Source organism: Remersonia thermophila, chromosome 4, assembly GCF_042764415.1.
Source record: "Remersonia thermophila strain ATCC 22073 chromosome 4, whole genome shotgun sequence".
NCBI lineage: Eukaryota > Fungi > Ascomycota > Sordariomycetes > Sordariales > Chaetomiaceae > Remersonia > Remersonia thermophila.
In genome coordinates, this window is record NC_092220.1 from 2,351,365 (window position 1) to 2,370,642 (window position 19,278).

Genomic DNA, 19,278 nt, shown 5'->3' on the forward strand with positions numbered 1-19,278 from the left:
AGATGATGCTACGGCCAGAAAATGTTCACGACGAATGCCAAGGTGGACGAGCATGTGGCTCGTCGGTCCGGTCGCGCGATCGTCAATGCCAAGAGCACCGTCTGAGCACTGTGAGGCGCACGGATCAAGCGTCCCACAGAGGCAAGGCAAGCTCGCAGCGTTGGAGAGTGGAGACGGGATCCTCAATCCCAAGCAAGGGGAGGTAGAATCCGGAAGGTTGCTGTCCACCGTGACTCAAACTCGAAGACTTCCAGGTATAAGAAGTCAGGATCATATTGACCGTCAGTGTTTTGGCCTACACATTGCGCGACAGCTATCGCTCTTTTTTGGCCAACCATTCCGCCGTTTCCTCTCCTAGCATCACAGCTCTCGGTGAAGTGTGGCAGTGGCTCTTAACCCCCGACGCTATATACGCGGGATCGTTGACTTCTTCACACACGTACCGAGATCAGCCTGGGCTCTGGAGTGCCCTGGCACATCGTTGTGGACAAGCTTCAAAACTAGAGGCCTAGTACATAGAACTTTTGGTTCAGAGGGTAGACACGATGACAGAGCTTCACAGTACATGCTCTGAGACCGACGCCCCAAAGGCCAGCACCCATGGGACATCGTCCCCCAAACAAGTCTTCTTCTTGTGGGTTGCTCTTAGATGTACCGATGTTGAAGCGTCAGAGACTAACTTGGTTTGCTCAGCGATATCGACAACTGCCTTTACCCGAGAAGTGAGATCCTAACCGTCTCCCCTTCTAGCCCGTCGTAGTGATCATTCACTAACATGAGGATCTCAGGTGTCAAGGTTCATGACCTCATGGCGGATCTCATCGACAAGTACTGTGCCACACACCTCTCAGTCCCGTACGATGAAGCGGTGCGGCTGCACCAGGAATACTACCGAAACTACGGCCTCGCCATTGAGGGCCTTGTCCGCCACCATCAGATTGACCCCCTGGACTACAACGCCAAAGTCGATGATGCCCTCCCCCTCGACGATGTCATCAAACCCCGGCCAGAACTCAAGAAACTGCTAGCCAGCATAGACCGCAGCAAGGTCAAACTGTGGCTCTTTACCAACGCCTACATCAACCACGCCAAGCGAGTTGTCCGGCTGCTCGAGATCGAGGAATTCTTCGACGGCATCACCTATTGTGACTACAGCGCGATGCCCCTGACTTGCAAGCCGCAGCCTGCCATGTACCACAAGGCGATGCGCGAGGCCGGGGTTGAGAAGATGGAAGACTGCTTCTTCGTCGGTATGTCATGCTCCCAGGTTCATCAGCGACGTCGGTCACCGGACGCTGACATTTGGGGCAAGACGATTCATACCAAAATTGCAAGAGGGCAGCCGAGCTCGGCTGGACGGTGGCCCATCTTGTCGAGGATGGAATCACGCCCCCTCCGACGCCAGCCTGCCAATACCAGATAAGAGATCTGGAAGAGCTGCGGACGGTGTTTCCCCAGTTCTTTAAGCCCGAGACGAGTTGAACAAAGATAGGCGGAAGGGGGTAATTTCTGTAGACCAAAGACAAGAGTTCAATCAATCCGGCTGCCCACAGGCAGCTTAATGCCACAGACAGAAAAGTAGACCCCAGCATATTTGCTCAGCTGGAATTTACCACGCCGTCATCCCAACAAACACCAGCGCCAAACACCAGAGAACCCGCCTACTCCCTTCTATGCCCAAGCCCAGCAACGCCTGACCCGATTTGCCCTCGGTATTATGTTGTAAAGAGGAAGAAAATAAAAGAGCAACTTGCAACATCTCAACTCTCTCTTAGTCTCCTCATGTCCTAGGGCCGCTGTAAGCTTTTTACCAGCGCGTCAAGCTGCGCAAACACCTCGTCGCGCTCGCGCACCGCCTCGCGCCGCTGCGCCTCGAGCCCGGCAATCTCCTCCTCGAGCGACGCGATGATGCGCAGCTGGTCACGCTCGCTGTTTTGTAGCCCTGGGAGCTCCGACACGAGATACTCGATGCGTTGCGCTTGGACGATCATGTCGCGCGCGATTTCGACTTGGCCGTCGCGGTAGGTTTGCGGGTCAAGGGTTTCCACTTCTTTCGGCTGGTCTCCCTTCAGATCGGGGATTTTGTCGTTGGGCCCAAAGGCTTCGAGATCGTGGTGTCGCTCGGTGTAGTAGATTCCGGCAATGAACATGGTGCAGAGCTGGGGGCGGGGATGGTGGTTAGCTGGGGATTCAGACATCAGACGGGGAGGTGTCGGGAGGGGGCGGACCAGGTCCATTGCTTCCTGCAGCTGCGTGAGGATATCGGTCATCTTGGCGGTATCGTTTGGTAGTTCGGTCGCCAGTAGTGTTGGATGCAGGAAAGGCACGCGCTGGCAAAGTGAGTCGAGAAGGGGCTTGATTTCGGGAAGAGTGGTGATGTCTCGGAACCAAGTCGAGGTTGCGGTCCAGGAATGGCGATAAGATAACCTCGATTGAGTCCAAGCTCACCCCGGCAGGCATTTGACGGCCTTTCCCAAACGGGATCTTCAAGGTTCACTTCTATACTTGACGTACCTCTAGACCACACTCACATGCTCAGATGCCATGATAAATGCCACCAAACATGCGCTCCATTTTCATTCATCGGTCTATCTCTTTTCGACTTCCGCTCCCAGTACTACCCCCCCGACGCACCTTTACGTCTGCATCTTCCGAGGTGACCCCCGAATCCACCCCAAACTCTAACGACTCACCACAACCTTCATCACCGTCACAACAACCACCTCAAACACCGCAACAACAACCACCCTTAATATACCCCACCCCTCCCTCCGCCCCTCAACACACTGACCTCCCTTCCTTTCTCGCCTATGCCGAGCGCACCTACCTCGACCCAAGCTCCACCTTCTACGTCGGCACGCACTTCGAGTACACGGTCCAGCGTGCCCTGTCACGCTTCGGGCTTGACCTTCGTCGCATCGGTGGCGCTTCAGACTGCGGCATCGACCTCCTCGGGACGTGGGCGCTGCCCTTTCCTTCTTCCTCTTCGTCTTCCCTTCTAGGTGCAGCAGCGTTGCCGTCCCCGCTAAGAGTGCTGGCGCAGTGCAAGGCCGTCCGACGGCCCGGTCCGCACTTCATCCGGGAGCTGGAGGGGGCGTTTTCCGGCGCGCCGGCGGGATGGAGGGCCTGGACGGAGGGCGGTCGCGGCGGGGGGGTTCTGGGATTGCTGGTGGCCGAGAAGCCCGCAACGAAGGGGATACGGGAGGCGCTGGCAAGGAGCCGGTGGCCGATGGGGTACGTGGCGTGTTCACGGGAGGGGCAGGTGAGCCAAATGCTGTGGAATCGACGGGCTGAAGAGGAGGGGCTGGAAGGGTTTGGGGTGGCGTTAAGATATGTCGATGGGGATAGCCGCGGGGCAAAGGAAGTGGTTTTAACGTGGAAGGGCGAGAGGGTACCATCTGTGCGTGGTCAGGAGGAGGCACGGTGAAATGGCGGTTGCGACTCTATCGAGAGAAACGTCTTTCTTCTGAAGCCGGAGACAAGACAACGTTCCGACTGTGCTGAGAACAGGTAGGCGGTGCAATCACGAGCCGCAGGACTGTCAGTTCCGGTTTGGATCCGAGCGCAACGGCGAGGACATGCTGCGGAGCGGGCTTGTCCCATTGCGATTTTGGAGATGCCTCAAGCAGATACCAGATTCGAGCCCCTCAGGGACCGAGTCGAGCACCGAGCGAGCTACATAAACGCTGAACGAAAGACCGTCATAGAAGGAGGGCATGAGAATGCCCGAATGAAGCCGGATGAAGGCCAAGGGGACTCTAGGACAAATCAACATGACGCTAGTGAGGAGGTCAACTATCAATGTTTACAAGAGATTTGCGTGCACTCGGTGAAACCATTCAACAAAACCCCGGACATGTACATTGCCCAAATCCTCCCCTATCCTCTCACTCGGGAAAAATCAGTCCCCATCCCACATCGCCTGCCTCAGCCTCGCAGCCTCCTCCTCCCGCTTCCTCTCGCGCTCCCTCTCCTCCTCCCTTCGCTTCTTGGCGTTCTCACGCATCGCTCGGTCGTACGCCCGCTGCTCCTCGGTCATTCGCGGTGCCCGCACGCCCAGCGCGTGCGCGATCATGCGCCGCGCCACGGCATCCGTCTTCTCTGGTCTGCGGTCGGGGGCTGTTGACGATGACGATGACTGCCAGTCACCCGCCCCGTCGAATGGCGGGATTGTGAAGCCTGGTCCGGAAGGCGGGTATGTGGGTGGCTGGCGCTGTTGTTGCTGTCTCGGAGGCGCCACAGGAGATAGGGGTGTTGGCGGGGGGGCGGAGGTGCCGGGTTGGTCGTTGTCCTCGTCATGGAATTTGTTGCTGCTATTGCTGCCGCCAGCCGGAACGAAGGGGGAGAGAGGCGTCGGCGGCGGTGCGGCGGTGCCGGCGGCGGTGCTGGCAACCGGGGTGGCCTGGCCGTCGTCTTCAGAATCGAGGGCATCTGCTTCGTCTTCCCAGCTATCGGCCACGGGGCTGCTCTCCTTCTTTTTCTTGGTGCTCTTGCTCTTGGAAGCCTGGGACAGCTCCGTTGTCTCTAGGTCGGTCGTCTTGATGGAGAGCTTGGCGAGGCCGGGCGTGATATCGTCTTTAGCTATGGGAGCCATGATGAACGATGCGAGTATAGACGAAAGATACTGATGCTCAAGAAGAACACTCGGTTCCTTTGAATGGAAGAACCACAGAGGTCTAGGTACACGTGGTGAGACTCGAGATGACGGAGCCTTTTCAAGTCTCAGTGATGGTGTCCGGACGTAGAGTTGGGGGGCGATGGAGGCGCCACGGCCGAGCGTCAGATCACAAGGGTTCCTGCCTGTGGGGGTAACCCCAGAGTGTCACTCGGTCGACGCTGTGGCAGCACTTAGGTAGGCGGAGTGGTGCAGTCAGCGAACGATGTCAACCGCGTCAATATCTAGCATCTGATGTGTTTCGGAGAAGCTGTAAACGGCTTGGACACTAAACCTGCGATCCAAGGATGCCCTTAACTTGGGGCGGCGATCACTGGCGTAACTGTATCTGGGATATCCCGTCTCCATGTGCGTGTAAGCAGGAACCATTCAAGATGGTGCGTGAGGCGGCAGCAGAGATGCGGGAGGGATGCGGGGGCGGGGTAGCTCTGTGTATGTGGGGCTTGAAACGACGTAACATTACCATAATACACAACGTATTGGACGGTATCGTGGCTGGCCTTGTGTGGCTGGTCCGTCTGAGGCGCCTCATAGCAAAAAACTTGCCGGCAAATGCCAGCACTTTCCACGAGAAGGTCCCCCCCACTTGGCGCCATTCTGGATTCTGCATTATTCATCCATCAGACTCTCATCGTCATGGATCCCGGCTCTCCCAGGTCTCGTCGGAGCTGTCTTTGACCACAAACACGTCGAAACTTGCACCCTCGTCGTCGTCATCTGCGCGTTTTAATTTTTCTGTAATACTATTTCTTCTCTCTGGATTGTGTATTTTATTCCTGGTTGCATAGCAGAGCACGGATATTCGTTTGAGAGTTTCTCCCGGGTCGCCCCGTTTCCACCACTCCCCTCCAACCCGACGCCGCCTCCACCGAGCTTCATCGCCGAGCTTCGTCGCCGAGATCCGAGCTTCGAACCCAGCCCAACGCCAAATCCTCAGCCCAAACTCGCCTTGAGCTTCATCCACCACCGCCCACGATGTTGTCACGACAGCGCTTTCTCCGGCTATCTCCGCCGGGGGGCCGACTCCTCTCAACAGCAGGCCAGACGGGTCTCTATCCGGCTTCGCCATTAATACGACACAGGCCAATCGCCACCGCTCTGCGGTCATGCAGTCCCCTGAAGGCTCGCTCTCCCGCGTCGCTCTCCAACTTCACGACCTACTCCGCCCTAAGGAAACGGAAAGACGGCTTTTTCGACGGGTCTGTAGAACCGCTATCGGAGGAAGAGAAGAAGGCAAACGCCGAGAAGGCCAAGGCCGAGGAAGAGGAGGCGGGAAAATCCAAGTCGTCCACATCCGACACCCCGTCCGACAATGGCGGGCAGAGCAATGCGCCGGAGCCGCCAGATGGCAAGGGAAGCGCGGCGGGCGGCACTCCGCCAGCATCGTCCGGGTCATCTGATGAATCAGGGTCGAGCGGCGGCGGCAGGCGCGGCCGCAGAAGCGACAAGGCCCTCACCAAACCCGTCGTTCCCGAGATTTATCCCCAGGTCCTGGCGATCCCCATCGCCAAGAGGCCGCTCTTCCCCGGCTTCTACAAAGCCATCACGATCAAGGATCCGAACGTCGCCGCGGCCATCATGGAGATGTTCAAGCGGGGCCAGCCATATGTCGGTGCGTTCCTGTTCAAGGACGAGAATGCCGATGACGATGTCATCCGCAGCCCGGACGAGGTCTACGACGTGGGCGTCTTTGCCCAGGTGACCAGCGCGTTTCCCATGAACACGGGCAACGGCGAGGGCACAGGGCTGACTGCGATCCTCTACCCGCACCGCAGGATCCGACTGTCGTCTCTGATCCCGCCGGGTGGCACGGAGGCGGTCCCTGAGCCTGCCCCTAAGCCCGCGGAGGAGTCTGAGCAAAAGGGGGATGTGGTCGCGAGCTTTGAGGAGAGCGCGGTCGAGCACAAGCCGGAGCCGCCTAAGAAGAACGCGTACGAGGTGACGTCGTTCCTCAAGAAGTACCCCGTCAGCATTGCGAACGTCGACAACCTCACCGAGGAGCCGCACGACCCCAAGAGCCAGGTGATCCGCGCCGTGACCAACGAGATAGTCAACGTGTTCAAGGAGGTTGCCAGCATGAACAGTCTGTTCAGGGACCAGATCTCGACCTTTTCCATCAGCCAGTCGGCCGGCAACGTCATGTCGGAGCCGGCCAAGCTGGCGGACTTTGCCGCTGCCGTCTCGGCTGGTGAGCCCAGTGAGCTCCAGGAGGTGCTCGAGAGCCTCAATGTAGAGGACAGGATGCACAAGGCCCTCCTGGTGATCAAGAAAGAGCTGGCGAACGCGCAGCTCCAGTCCAAGATCACAAAGGATGTCGAGAGCAAGATCAGCAAGCGCCAGCGCGAATACTGGCTGATGGAGCAGATGAAGGGCATTCGCCGCGAGCTCGGCATCGAGTCGGATGGCAAGGAAAAGCTGGTTGACACGTTCAAGGAGAAGGCCGACAAGCTGGCCATGCCCGAGGCCGTGCGCAAGGTGTTCGATGAGGAGCTTAACAAGCTCGCACACCTTGAGCCCGCCGCCTCCGAGTTTAACGTGACGCGTAACTACCTCGACTGGCTGACCCAGATTCCCTGGGGCATGCGGAGCGCCGAGAACTTCGACATCCAGAACGCCATGAAGGTCCTAGACGAGGACCACTACGGCCTCAAGGATGTCAAGGACCGCATCCTTGAGTTCATCGCCGTCGGTAAGCTGCGCGGCACCGTAGAGGGCAAGATCCTGTGCTTCGTGGGCCCTCCCGGCGTCGGCAAGACGAGCATTGGAAAGTCAATCGCACGTGCCCTGAACCGCGAGTACTACCGCTTCAGCGTCGGCGGCCTGACCGACGTCGCCGAGATCAAAGGCCACCGGAGGACCTACGTCGGCGCCCTCCCCGGCCGCGTCATTCAGGCCCTCAAGAAGTGCAAGACCGAGAACCCTCTGATCCTGATTGACGAGATCGACAAGATCGGCCGGGGCTACCAGGGCGACCCGTCGTCAGCGCTTCTCGAGCTGCTCGATCCCGAGCAGAACAGCTCCTTCCTCGATCACTACATGGACGTGCCCGTCGACCTGTCCCGTGTGCTCTTTGTATGCACGGCCAACATGACCGACACCATTCCGCGGCCCCTTCTCGACCGCATGGAGGTCATCCGGCTGTCAGGCTACGTCTCGGATGAGAAGATGGCCATCGCCGAGAAGTACCTTGCGCCTCAGGCGCAGGAGCTGGCCGGCCTCAAGGAGGTCGACGTGCAGCTGACCCAGTCGGCCATTGAGGAGCTCATCAAGTCGTACTGCCGCGAGGCCGGTGTGCGGAACTTGAAGAAGCAGATTGAGAAGGTCTACCGCAAGTCCGCCCTCAAGATCGTTCAGGATCTCGGCGAGAAGGGACTGCCCGAATCCGAAGCGCTCACAGACGAGGGCAAGGCAGCCCTCGAGGAATCGCAGAAGGAGAAGGAGAGCAAGCCCGAAGAAACCAGCACCGAGGCGGCCGAAAAGGAGACGACTGAGAAGCCGAGGAAGCCTCTGAAGGTGCCCGAGGACGTTCACGTTGTCATCGACAAGGACAACCTCAAGGATTACGTTGGCCCGCCGATCTTCACCTCGGACAGGCTCTACGATGTCACCCCGCCTGGCGTCACCATGGGCTTGGCCTGGACGCAGCTGGGCGGCGCCGCCATGTACGTGGAGGCCATTCTTCAGTCTTCGCTCCGCCCTTCTAGCCGGCCGTCCTTCGAAATTACGGGTAACCTCAAGACGGTCATGAAGGAGTCGTCGACCATCGCCTACTCATTTACAAAGTCGTTCATGGCCAACGAGTTCCCCGACAATCACTTCTTCGACAGGGCCAAGATTCACGTCCACGTGCCCGAGGGCGCTGTGCAGAAGGACGGGCCTTCGGCGGGTATCACCATGGCCACCTCGCTGCTGTCACTGGCCCTCGATACTCCGGTCGACCCAGCTGTCGCCATGACGGGCGAGCTGACCCTAACGGGCAAGGTGCTCCGTATTGGGGGGCTGCGCGAGAAGACGGTCGCCGCCCGCCGCGCAGGGTGCAAGATGATTATCTTCCCGCAGGATAATATGTCCGACTGGCTGGAGCTCCCTGAGGTATGTACATGCCCTTGACTGCAACAGCTCTGCGAGTGTTGTATGATAGCTAACAGTACGTCTATGCAGAACATCAAGGAGGGCATCGAGGGCCGCCCGGTGAGCTGGTACTCGGAGGTGTTTGAGCTCATCTTCCCCAACCTGGACCGCGAGAAGGCCAACCGGTGCAAGGCGTGCGAGATCAAGGAGAAGGAGAAGGAAAAGGAGAAGGAGAAGAAAGAGAAGGAGAAGGAAGAGGACGACGACTAGGGTGCATCAACGCCCCTGAGCGGGCGGGTGAGCAGAAATGGGGGCCCTGGGGCATCATCCCGCCGTCCTCGCCATGAAGAACATTTGGCCCAAGGAAGCTGGCCACGACACAGTTCTGTCTGACGAATCGCGTCGGCAATCCCAATGGCAGGCGCAGGCTGGGGCAGGAAGCACCCACGAGCGTCAGAACATGCCATGCCCAAAGACCCATTGTCGCCGCAGCACCAAGACAGGGGAAAAGAAGGCGAAGAGAAAGGAGACAACGAAATCGCATCAAACGAGATGTTTTCACGGCGAGATGGGAAAGGCAAGCGCATTTGAACCCTCTTCTTCGGCGGGGGGAGGGGGGGGGGGGGGGGGGGGGGACACATCTACCCAAACAGGCCCGCGTCGGCAAGACAGGCAGGCATGTCTTGGGTTGTTGTTATTGTTGTTTTGATGGCGACATAGGCTAGGAGGAATGAACGCGCTGGGCTTTTGCTCCGCTGGACGCATGAAGGGTAAAGGGCCTCGGCTCGGGCCCCTTCTCTCTCTAGCCAGCAACCTCACCTGTTTGTCTGTCTAGACACCTATCATCTACCTAGCTACCTACTTGAGGCACCTTGGCCACTTAGGCGGGCTCCCTATCTGTGTGCTTACCTAAGTATATGCGGAAAAAAAGGAAAAAAGACACATCTTCACTCTTCACCCATTCTCCTAATCTCTTTCGGGCTGGTGACTGGATGTGTTGTTATCTCTGGTGGTGACGAGATGAATCCGATGATACTCAACCTCGTGTGGGTATGGGAGGGCCTCGTCATGCCATGTGGGCATAGTGAATGAGAGATATCTGGCCCGGTCTGAGAGTCCATACCCGCGACGCCTTTTCAATCATGTGGGTTTAGTTATCTTCGGTATTGAAGTACCGTAGCCGCCAGCGTCCCCTTCACTCTGGTTGCTCTGTGCGTACCGCGAACGGTACAACACTACAACGGCCAAGTGACATGCACCTCGTGCTGATCCTGACGCCTTTTTTTTGGTGGGGGCCATTCGCCCGGTCTACATGGTACTGTGGTACCGACGGACGTCCAGAGTAGGGTGCACGCATGAAGGACCGCGGATGGCATTTACCCTGGGAACACGGCCGGCGGTTAGGGAGCTGGTAAGGAGAGGCACAGCGCCACTCCATATAGGGGGGTGTCCCTCCTCAAGAAAGATGACGTAAGATAGCTAGGTACTTTATCCTCCCGAGTTGCTCCCAGATACCCTCAAGGTTGCTTTTGATCATTGGGGAGAATGTATGGGGTTCGTATCGCGCAACCCAAGGGTCTGTCGTCGAGCATCTATCCATCCATCATCGGGAAGAATCAGGTCTGTCTAGGTTTCGGCTCGGGGGCTGGTTCCGTGATTCGATGTCCGGACCAAAAACCTCTCCTACGGACCATACAAACCGTCCGCCGGCATCCTGTCTACTGACTCCGGCGAGACCCAAGTCTAGACGAGGACTCGCGGGGTTTGTTGGATGGAAAAACCACTCACTTACGTTGGAAAAAGGTTATTGGTTCGATCCGAGGTGGCTGGTCTTGCCAAAGAAACTCGATGAATTGGCCCCGGGCATCCTGCTGCATGCAGCCCTAGGTCATTGTGCAGCCGATGTGCACGCGCTGCGTGTGTCGCACGCAGGTGATTGCTGCTGACGGTGAGAATTTTTTTTTCTCTTTTTCCTTTTTTTTTTCGGCGGTATTATTGGATTCATTTTGCGTCAACAGCGCTGCATGGTAGTGGACTAAGGGCGTGGTGTTGTGGGTGGTTCTCTCCTCAAGGGTTTGGGCAGCAACATCGTGCACAACAACGCCGGACCTTGCTCTCTCTGCCTCTTGACCTTTCAGGGCGGGGTTATATTTTGCGGCGGTCGACATGATAACCGCCGGCCTTTTGGTTATCCCCAGGCCAACCTACCTAGGTCCGGACAACTGGAAAGGCTCTCTCTTTGGTCAGGCTGAGGGGATGTGCGAGGAGGTGGCTGGTGAATGCTGCTCGAGCCCGGTGGTTTCCTGTGTCATTCTATGTCTTGGAAGCATCAGCAAAGCCCTCATTTCAAGGACGAGAGTTCGGTCTGGCATTAGCGTCTCGGGCATATCGACTCGAGCACCATGAGACCCCCGGCTCAAAATGTGCGCTGTGATGTGAGGCTTTCGACAGAAGAGATGAGCCGATTCATTGGTTCGGACTGGCCGTCGGGCTGGAAGGGAACTCCCCTAAGAGGGCTGCAGCCCATTCACCATCCAGCTTGAAAGTGCAGGAGCGGGAATATGCGGCTTAAAACAAGGAAGCACGGTTTCGGCCATGGCATCGGATGGCGTCCGGCTGCTTTGTTGTGATCGATGCTGTTGTAGAGGAGGCTGTCGAGTCTGGGTTGATGGACCGAGTGTGCAGCTCTCATGGTCCTCGGACTCAGACATGATGGGGTTGTCATTGTTTTTTTTTTTTTATCATTGGTCATCAGGCAAGACATGTCGAATTGCTGAGGCACCTTTTACTGAGTAGTTTTCTCCGGGTCATGCGGTTGCCGATGCCCAGTCAAGAACGTTCGAGGTTGTGGCTTAGACAGGTCGGAACTGGAGGAACCACGCGGCGGTGAGGTCTCTTTTTCCCAAAGGAGCAGATGTTCCTATGGAGCAAGCTGAGGAACGCACCGTCGACCGTTCGAGCGAAGGTGGGTCCAGAATCCCCCATCGGCTGCCTTCCCCGCGTCCCAAGAGCCTCAGCATGGCGGAGCGGTTCAACCTCCAACCTGATCGGGACAGGGCGATGTACGAACGCAAGCGAACGCAAAGGTAACGGATGTGCAGGCAGAATCCTGACCGCCCGACCCGAGACTCCTTCAGATCTCCTCAAGCAGCGCACACACGGCAATCACCTGCGCGTGAGGAGGTAAGGTGCCTACCTTGCCTATACTATAGTATACCCAAGTCTCGTGTGAATGGGGCCCTGGCCCGATCTTGGGAGTGTACCTTAACGAACCCCCTCTTCTCTTGTACACGTGTTGAACGGCGGTTGAACCCCACTGTTCCGGCACCCACCGCCCCACAGCGGGTTTGACGTTCGCCTCAAGAGGCACGATCCACCTTCTCCTCCTCCTCGCTAGCTCTCTTGACTGGTGTTTCCTCATGCAGCCCCCTCTGCAGCATGCACGAGATGGAGGCTTCGTAGATGCCGGGACGGCGCCCAGGTGCAGATTTGCATTGCCCTGCCCAAGGCTACATGCAGTCGGGGTACCGTTAACCTGAAAAGGATTGGAGAAGGAGGGGAGGGAGATGGTAATGCTACCACCACCCTTGGCCCTTGGGCCCCTCCCCCCCATCATCTCACCTCAGGTTGTCAGGCTCCCGGCCCCCACCCCGAGCCTAGGTCCATTGCCAGTCCATCTTTGTCCTGCCTTCCAGATTGTCGGGGCTGGTTTGCAGGTGATCTTGGCTTGCCTCCATCGCGAGGTGTTGGCTGACCTCCTGCCCTGCCCACCTTCCCGCGTTGCCTCCGTTCCGCTGCCCCCCCCGGCGTGTCTGCCATTGGATACCATGGAACTGCGAGGTTGACCACCACCCCTCGTTCGTCCAACGCATGTCTCACACCACTCCCGAGTCTCATCCGTCTCCTCCTACCGTATTACCCCCATCGATGCTCCCGTCCTGCTCGTCTGCAGCCCCGGTCCATCTCGCCTCATCGCTCTATCCCATCTCTTCCTCTGCTGCTGCGCTTAGCCACATCTTCGCATCTATGGAGCTTCGGACTCTGCTTTTGCTCTGAGGCAACGTCGAGGACAATCCTTATCCAGGTTGCATCTAGCTGATTTTGTTTCTTGAGCTCGGGAGAGAGCTGCTCTCTCGCCTCTCTCGCCTCTCTCGCTCTTTTTGACCCTCTCTGCAGTTCTTTTCTGACCGCCTCGCTCCCCTCCCTGGTCTTCTCATCCCTCGACCCCCGCGAGGCTTCCTCGACGCCCTGCCTTGCATGGCCATGTCTTGAAATGCTGATTTGGCAACCACTGCGCACACAAGCCACCCGCACAAACTACTAAACCTCGCCATGAAGCTCAATCATTGATGGCCCTGCAGAAACGTCTTGGGACAAGATCTGCGGCGACACAGCGCCCTCGGCTGCAACGACGACATCCCACAAGGTCGATACGGGACAGAAAAGGAGGTATCCCGGACGGCATCAACTCCTTCGCCCTGCTGCTTAGCCAACACCTCCGCCTTGCCCGCTGCCTGCTGCCTGGTCGGGACCGTCACGGGACTACGGCCAGGTGCGCCCAACGAGCACATGTCCCAACCTCTCACGGATGCCAGTGTAGCCGCTGGGGCACTGTCATCGCCAACGGACAACAGTGCACAAATGGCAGGCCTGTGGCGCCGGTGGTTTGGGGACAAGGACGGTCGGCCTGATGGATCGGTAGATGACACACCCCGGGGGCCTCGAGATGAAGGGCAGTCGGGTGCTATGCGCCGTACCTCGCGGCGGGTCGTCACCGGCCTGCCGAGGACCCAAACCTTCCAGCGGCAGCGCTCCGAAGTCCGTGAGAAACTTGAGCCCGTCTTGCCCACCCCCGTCGAGCGTCGAGCCGTCTCCATGGACCGCCGCGTCCATGGCTCCCACTTGGCCATCGACCACTCGGATCCCCGCTCGAGCGCTCCGGATTTCCTTCACCACTCCTTCACCAGCCCGTCGTCTCCGTCCTGTCCCATGAGCCCTTCCGAGGAGTTTCTCCGCTCCACGGATGACTTGGCCAGTTTCAGAGACTCGTTCGGCGCGGCCATGCCCTGGGATCCGGATTCCTTCTCCCTGGTGGACGTCCGTTCCATGACGACCTCGCAGTACGGCGCCCAGATCGAGAGGGAACTCGAAACCCGATGGATCCTCAACCTGTCGATGCACTTTCGCGACAAGTCGAAACGCGAAAAGTTCTTCGTCACCTTCCGCCAGCACAAGCACGTTTGGCGCCGTGTCACCGTCTCTCTCGACTACCGCGATGCCCCCGAACCCTCGCTCGAGGCCGATCTTTGCAAAACCACCTATCAACGCGACAAGAGCGCAAAGATTTACGACGCCATTCGCGACAGCCTCTCAGAGATTGAATTCTTCGATACCGTCACCAACCTCAGGCTCGAGACCCGAGACGGTAGATTGCATGTTCATGTTGTCGAGGATGCCAATGTACGTTGCTATCGGTAGCACCGACGGGCTTTTCTGCACCACCCACATCTTGCTGACCCGCAGTCCAGGAAATCATCAGCTATCCTCCCGTCAGCATGGTCCAGCACGTTAACTGCAGGCGGTTCCGGGAGAGCGAGGTTGACTTTGTCTCCCATATGTCGGGTTTCGTCTACCAGGTTCGCGTTTACGGCAAGCTGCTCATCAAGAAGGAGATTCCAGGCCCGGAAAACGTAGACGAGTTCCTCTACGAGATCAACGCTTTGAGCCAATTGTGCGAGGCCGAAAACGTAATCTATTTCTACGGGATTGTCGTCGACGACAGCTGCAAGAAGGTTACGGGCCTCCTCATCAGCTACGCTTCCCGCGGCGCCCTGATTGATCTCATCTACGACGGCAACCACAACATTCCGTGGCCGGTTCGTGAGAAGTGGGCTCGCCAGATCGTCGGGGGGCTTGCCGAGATCCACGAGGCTGGCTTTGTGCAGGGAGATTTCACCCTGTCCAATATTGTTGTCGATGCCAACGATAACGCGAAAATCATTGACATCAACCGGCGCGGTTGCCCTATCGGCTGGGAGCCACCTGAGGTCACGCCCCTCATCAGCAGCAACCAGCGCATCTCCATGTATATCGGCGTCAAGTCGGATCTCTACCAGCTTGGCATGGTGCTATGGGCGCTGGCAACGCAAGAAGACGAACCCGATAGGTTCCAGCGCCCCCTCGTCATTGACCCAAACCTCGATGATGTACCGCAGTGGTACAGGCGTGTTGTCGCCACGTGTCTGAGCCCCGATCCCCGCGATCGCGTCCACGCCATCGACCTGCTCTCCTGGTTTCCAGAACCGCCCGGGCACGGCAGCCGCCATCTTATCCCCAACGGGCCCTCGACATCGGTGAATAGCGACGACGTGGTGCGAGACGGATGCCGGCCGCCAAAGCCTTTCCAGCGCATCAGGTCGAGTCACCCAGCCAACGACTGGGCTCGCGGCCCCGGGAGCCACCTCTATCCGCCCGAGGACATGTTTCACGACCCAAGCAGGGGCAGGTCCCCGCCGTCACCTATGCCAAGCGACCACGGTAATCTCGACGGCTCCCGGTTTCCGCCACAGATGTATCCCTGGTCCGACACGGCCCCCCGCGTGCCCCCGGCGCCGTCAATCAGCGACGTGCTCGCTGCTCAGGCAAGGGGGACATCGATGCCGAGGTTACAAGGGAGTGGTGAGACTTTGGAGACGTATGCCGACGGGTCGTACCGGGCAAAGGGGGCTACCACCGAAGACAGTCGAGACGACACGTCTTTGATTGAACGAGATCAGTCATTCCTGACGACAGACGACTATTATGCCAGGGCCCAAGAGCTGAGGAAGAGCTCGACATGGGGCCCGCCGCCAAACCGTTGGCAATCCGAGAGTCGACAGGTCATCCGGTACGAGCCAGCCGGCCACGGGCACACGAGCCATAGGAAAGGCTCTGGTGACGTGAAGGGTACGAGCCGCGAATATCGCGCCGACAGCGGCAAGGACTTCACCGATGTGGCTAGCACTCCGCGAGGGTCGTGGGCCTCACGGAGTCGTTATTCGCCCGCTCCTCGAGACCGGTCAGTCTCACGTGGTCGCCGGGGGCGATCGTCGGCTCATGTGGGGGAGCAACGATGCGGCAGCGAGAGCCGGAGCAGGAGCGGAGAGAGCAGGACCGCTGATGTCTCGACCCCGTCTCCTCGCCCTCAGAATTGTGGCTACAATGATCGTTCAAGTCCGAAACGAGTTCATGACAGCAACGACTGGCGGAAGAGCCCCCAAGCGCACGATGATTCTCAGGAACGCACCAGGCCAATTCCGGCTTCCCGGATGGCGCATTCCTACCGCCGCAGTGACGAAGATCTGAAAGGCGTGGGCTCGGTACATGAGTCGGGTCCTCCGATTCCTCTAAGCACACCTGGGCCCCGCCGCACGAGTCCTCATCGTTCTACGACCGATGACAACGACTTGGTTCTGGGGGGGAAGAGAGCCACGCCGGATATCGATATCGATCTGGACCTTGAACTGGACGAGAAGATGGCCATGTACTCGCCTCCCCAACGCGCCGAATTGGCTGTTGATGCATGATTGAGGTGGGATGACCGTCTGGCCTTTTTTCGATGACAACGAGGCCAAAGTTGTTGTGTTGTTGATGCTGCTGATGATGATGATGATGGATATTGATGCATGCTTTCCTCTTCTCTTCTTTTGTGCATGATGCTCTGTCGTCTCACCCTTTTGTACCTGGGATTCTGTTTCTCGCTATATAATCGAAAGTATTATGACGAGGCCGCGCAAGCAAGGGAAGGTCACCGCGGGAGGAACTGGCTGAACACCAACATAGGAACAGATGGGGGATATGGGTTTGCGGAGGAGGATAGGTTTGGGATTCCTGGGTTTGGGTGGTGTTATGACAAGGAAAGGGGCGGTATTGGGTGGGTACTGGCGGCATTCTGGATGAATTATGACATGATGTTTCCCTCAGCTCTTTGTTTTGAGAGAATAGGGTTCATGCGTTTGGGTAACCTGATGTTCTATAATGCCATGATGCTGCTATCTGAAGATCTTGCGCTCTGTCTCGTCAAGATGTCGATGCGTAGTTTAGGTGGGATGGTTCTTTGGCGATTGACTGGTCTTATTGTATCCGGGGTCACCCCCGAAACGTAGGCTCTCCAGGTAACCGTTTGCAACGCTTCATAGATGTGCAACACCAGATATAAAGCTGGCTCCAGAGTCTTGTTGTATTCGTTTAGGGAAAAGGTTAACGATCATGGTTGGCGGGGACCAATAACTCGCTGGGGACATGCAATATGAACCGCCCGAGGAGCTATCGGACGGCTGTTAACGACATGCCATGTATGCTTTGGGTCCTGGTTCTGATTCCGGTTCTTGTTATCCATTCTCCTCCTCATACGGACCCGACCGGTCTCCACCGATGGAGTCGAATATGCTGGGCTTATTTTTTGGTGTCGCTCCCGTAAGCCGCCACCAAAACTGCCACACCCCCGACCCCCGCCTCGACCACTCTGTACCAATCTTGATCCCGCGCCGTCTGCGTCGACTTGGACGTAGGCGAATTTCGGACCTACGTTGCTGCCGACGAGGGGGGGGGGGGGGGGGGGGTCGACCTGCAAGGCCACCCCCGACGGATGCGAAGGTGGAGGAGCCCTTCGCTCGTCGCGCTGACGGATGGCCGTGGATGATGTACGGGATGGCGCCGTTGACCACCCGGCGCGATGCCTCGCCTTGCCTGTCGTGGCCGGTTGCTTGCTCGCGGTGGGAGCGGGATGTACAAGGCCTTTTGAGGATGAAGTGACCCTGAGGCTGACGCAGCTTGAGTCGGTCGTCAACCGTGTTGCGAATCCGCCTGGCTGGCCTGTCATCGGTGCTGACCAAAAGGGGGGGCGGCGACGGTGGTTGTGGGTTGGGTGGCAGGGGAGCATGATTTACACATGTTGCTTTGATACATCCGTCCTGGGCGAGACAAGGATGAAGATGGTGCGTCAAAGTGTTACTACGGATAAGTCTGTACATATGGGGATCAAAATATGGGTTTCGAGTTGTGCTATTTGTCTCTTGGGTGTCATTGTTTTGACTTGAATCCAAATCAAATTGATTCGGGGGGATGCGACTCGAAAAGACATCTACCCCTCAATTACCCCGCAAACGTCCATGCATGGTAGTGTTCACACGGCGAGAATATCAGGTACTGCCGTTAAGGATTCGGTGGTGAGATTGGTCACCCGCAGATGCCTCGCACAATGCCTGACCAACGGTCACAGAGATTGAGATGAGGACGCAGGAAGGCAATTGTAAAGCTGGACTGTGTCATGTTGCTGCAAAGGTTCTGTCGCTAGATTGGATGGGTTAGACTCCATCATATCAACATAATTAATGATTTCAAGCCTATCAGATCAAAAGCGTCGGTTTGTCCCCCGTGGAGGGAACTTCCGCGACAAGAGGAACAGCACAGTGGTATTGTTGAAGGCGGGGTTCCGGCCATTTTTTGCGTTTATTTCTGATCCGCCGGCCGGGTTTGGAACTGCTTGGTGATATTCGGCCGGTGTCTCCGGATTGACGGCGGGAGCGATTCGAATTCGGATCCGGGCCCGGCCCGAAGAGTGGGTCTTGCAGGTAGGAGGGACCGGGTGGAGCTCGGGCGAGATCTTCCGGTGGACTCCGATGTGGGGTAACTAGTTGGGGGTGGGGCCGTCGGAAGCCCCGGACAAAACGCCACTTGCGACCTGACCAGGCCGGCCGGCCGGCCCATAACGTCGCCCAAAAATATTCAACGGAAGAAACTTTGATGTCAAGTCAAGTGTGCCGTGTGAATGGCATCACTGGTCTTCCGCGAAGCGAGCCCAAACCACCTATGGTATTGCACCGTGCCGAGCAAGCAGCCCGCCCAGCCGGATGATCTTCCTCTCAGCCTCGTAGGGCTGAGTGCCGAGGTTCAGCTCTCAGGCTGTGGAGCAGTGAAGGGCTCCGTCCAACAGAGGCAAAACCTTTTCGTGTCACCTGGCCGAGCCGCATCCATGATCTGAAAGCTCCTCATTGCAGTTGACGCAGAGAGCGTGGTTCATGAGGAAGATGCAGCGCAAAGGGTGGAATGGGGAAGCAGTTCAATCTGGCCCAAGCTCGGGATCTGATGTTACAGTGGTCGGTTTCGGATCCCCCCCCACCCCATGTCGGAGTTTGAGTTGAGGGTCCCGACAAGAGGCTCGCCTGCCACGAAAACTGTTGCTGGCGCTTGCAAAGAAAAGCATGTGATTATGGAGCCTGGAACTGGATTGGGATGGGAGATCTTAGTGTATAGTAGACGTCCGTAACTGCCGTTAGTCCCGAGCAGAGTCAACAGGAGGCGGAAAAAAAAAAAACAGGTGAGGCGCCGAGAGAGCTTTCCTGTGGCATGTTCATCTTGCTGTCAAAATCGTGGGGCTAAGTTCCCCGAGTGGGTCCCCGACCTAGACGGCCTGCTGTTTTTGTCCAGGCTGGCCAATCAGAAGCAATCGGCCCGGTGATGGGCGACGCGCCAAGACATGCCGTCCCTCCCCA

The 19,278-nt window shown here is 57.8% G+C and overlaps 6 protein-coding genes across 6 annotated transcripts; 4 read left to right on the top strand and 2 right to left on the bottom strand.

The window, feature by feature from the left end:
* Nucleotides 1-545: 545 nt before the first annotated feature.
* Nucleotides 546-1,482, top strand: VTJ83DRAFT_4805 (uncharacterized protein; the record flags this gene model as incomplete). Its single annotated transcript, XM_071011335.1, has 4 exons — nucleotides 546-634; nucleotides 694-722; nucleotides 789-1,250; nucleotides 1,313-1,482. 4 exons carry the CDS (start codon nucleotides 546-548, stop codon nucleotides 1,480-1,482), a joined length of 750 nt encoding a protein of 249 aa, XP_070866255.1.
* Nucleotides 1,483-1,787: 305 nt separating this feature from the next.
* On the bottom strand, nucleotides 1,788-2,270 carry VTJ83DRAFT_4806 (uncharacterized protein; the record flags this gene model as incomplete). Its single annotated transcript, XM_071011336.1, has 2 exons — nucleotides 1,788-2,159; nucleotides 2,229-2,270. The coding sequence occupies 2 exons, from the start codon at nucleotides 2,268-2,270 to the stop codon at nucleotides 1,788-1,790; spliced, it is 414 nt and encodes a 137-aa protein (XP_070866256.1).
* Nucleotides 2,271-2,563: 293 nt separating this feature from the next.
* VTJ83DRAFT_4807 (uncharacterized protein) lies at nucleotides 2,564-3,427 on the top strand (the record flags this gene model as incomplete). Its single annotated transcript, XM_071011337.1, has 1 exon — nucleotides 2,564-3,427. The coding sequence occupies one exon, from the start codon at nucleotides 2,564-2,566 to the stop codon at nucleotides 3,425-3,427; it is 864 nt and encodes a 287-aa protein (XP_070866257.1).
* A 474-nt stretch (nucleotides 3,428-3,901) lies between these two features.
* On the bottom strand, nucleotides 3,902-4,594 carry VTJ83DRAFT_4808 (uncharacterized protein; the record flags this gene model as incomplete). The annotated part of the gene is made up of 1 exon (XM_071011338.1): nucleotides 3,902-4,594. The coding sequence occupies one exon, from the start codon at nucleotides 4,592-4,594 to the stop codon at nucleotides 3,902-3,904; it is 693 nt and encodes a 230-aa protein (XP_070866258.1).
* Nucleotides 4,595-5,650: 1,056 nt separating this feature from the next.
* VTJ83DRAFT_4809 (uncharacterized protein) lies at nucleotides 5,651-9,016 on the top strand (the record flags this gene model as incomplete). The annotated part of the gene is made up of 2 exons (XM_071011339.1): nucleotides 5,651-8,767; nucleotides 8,837-9,016. The coding sequence occupies 2 exons, from the start codon at nucleotides 5,651-5,653 to the stop codon at nucleotides 9,014-9,016; spliced, it is 3,297 nt and encodes a 1,098-aa protein (XP_070866259.1).
* Nucleotides 9,017-13,315: 4,299 nt separating this feature from the next.
* On the top strand, nucleotides 13,316-16,311 carry VTJ83DRAFT_4810 (uncharacterized protein; the record flags this gene model as incomplete). The annotated part of the gene is made up of 2 exons (XM_071011341.1): nucleotides 13,316-14,206; nucleotides 14,275-16,311. 2 exons carry the CDS (start codon nucleotides 13,316-13,318, stop codon nucleotides 16,309-16,311), a joined length of 2,928 nt encoding a protein of 975 aa, XP_070866260.1.
* Nucleotides 16,312-19,278: the final 2,967 nt, after the last annotated feature.